This window comes from Chiloscyllium plagiosum, unplaced genomic scaffold (assembly GCF_004010195.1).
Source record: "Chiloscyllium plagiosum isolate BGI_BamShark_2017 unplaced genomic scaffold, ASM401019v2 scaf_36209, whole genome shotgun sequence".
NCBI classification, from domain to species: Eukaryota; Metazoa; Chordata; class Chondrichthyes; order Orectolobiformes; family Hemiscylliidae; genus Chiloscyllium; species Chiloscyllium plagiosum.
In genome coordinates, this window is record NW_025148328.1 from 1 (window position 1) to 1,335 (window position 1,335).

The 1,335-nt window shown below is 68.5% G+C and overlaps 1 protein-coding gene across 5 annotated transcripts; it reads left to right on the forward strand.

Annotated features, from left to right (window-relative positions):
• Positions 1–6: 6 nt before the first annotated feature.
• On the forward strand, positions 7–1,329 carry LOC122545048 (translation initiation factor IF-2-like). 5 transcript variants are annotated; one of them, XM_043684251.1, is made up of 3 exons: positions 7–144; positions 200–487; positions 535–1,329. In XM_043684251.1, exon 3 carries the CDS (start codon positions 559–561, stop codon positions 1,279–1,281), a length of 723 nt encoding a protein of 240 aa, XP_043540186.1. In that variant the 5' UTR covers positions 7–144; positions 200–487; positions 535–558; the 3' UTR covers positions 1,282–1,329. The 5 variants fall into 5 exon arrangements, with proteins under 5 accessions (XP_043540186.1, XP_043540185.1, XP_043540189.1 ...); XM_043684250.1 differs by having other exon boundaries at positions 416–1,329; XM_043684254.1 differs by having other exon boundaries at positions 7–72; positions 416–1,329.
• Positions 1,330–1,335: the final 6 nt, after the last annotated feature.

Here is a 1,335-nt window from a genome sequence, read left to right on the forward strand (position 1 = left end):
GTGAGGCCTGGGAAGGGCATCGAGGTGAGGCCTCGGAAGGGGAACGAGGTGAGGCCTGGGAAGGGGACCGAGGTGAGGCCTGGGGAGGGAAGTGAGGTGAGGTCTGGGGAGGGCATCGAGGTGAGGCCTGGGGAGGGGACCGAGGTGAGGCCTGGGGAGGGCAGAGGGGTCCGAGGTGAGGCCTGGGGAGGGAACTGAGGTGAGGCCTGGGGAGGGAACTGAGGTGAAGCCTGGGAAGGGGACCGAGGTGAGGCCTGGGGAGGGAAGTGAGGTGAGGTCTGGGGAGGGCATTGAGGTGAGGCCTGGGAAGGGCATCGAGGTGAGGCCTGGGAAGGGGACCGAGGTGAGGCCTGGGAAGGGGACCGCGGTGAGGCCTGGGAAGGGGACCGCGGTGAGGCCTGGGGAGGTGACAGAGGTGAGGCCTGGGGAGGGCATCGAGGTGAGGCCTGGGGAGGGCATCAAGGTGAGGCCTGGGGAGGGCATCGAGGTGAGGCCTGGAAAGGGCATCAAGGTGAGGCCTGGGGAAGGGACAAGGTGAGGCCTGGGGAAGGGACCGAGATGAGGCCTGGGAAGGGGACCGAGGTGAGGCCTGGGGAGGGCATCGAGGTGAGGCCTGGGAAGGGCATCGAGGAGTGGCCCGGGAAGGGGACCAAGATGAGGCCTTGGGAGGGCATCGAGGTGAGGCCTGGGAAGGGCATCGAGCTGAGGCCTGGGGAGGGGACCGAGGTGAGGCCTGGGGAGGGAACTGAGGTGAGGCCTGGGAAGGGGACCGAGGTGAGGCCTGGGGAGGGCATCGAGGCGAGGCCTGGGGAGGGCATCATGGTGAGGCCTGGGGAAGGCATCATGGTGAGGCCTGGGGAGGGCATCGAGGTGAGGCCTGGGGAGGGCATCGAGGTGAGGCCTGTGAAGGGATTCGAGGTGAGGCCTGTGAAGGGGACCGAGGTGAGGCCTGGGAAGGGCATCAAGGTGAGGCCTGGGGAGAGGACCGAGGTGAGGCCTGGGGAGGGGCCCGAGGTGAGGCCTGGGGAGGGAACTGAGGTGAGGCCTGGGGAGGGCATCGAGGTGAGGCCTGGGAAGGGCATCGAGGTGAGGCCTGGGGAGGGAACTGAGGTGAGGCCTGGGAAGGGGACCGAGGTGAGGCCTGGGGAGGGCATCGAGGCGAGGCCTGGGGAGGGCATCATGGTGAGGCCTGGGGAGGGGACCGAGGTGAGGCCTGCGGAGGGCATCGAGGTGAGGCCTGGGGAAGGCATCAAAGTGAGGCCTGGGGAAGGGACAAGGTGAGGCCTGGGGAAGGGACCGAGATGAGGCCTGGGGAGGGCATCGAGGTGAGGCCTG

What these genes read in the sequence shown, in the direction of transcription:
- LOC122545048 (XM_043684251.1), top strand. Translation starts at nt 559, where the DNA reads ATGAGGCCTGGGAAGGGGACCGAGGTGAGGCCTGGGGAGGGCATCGAG.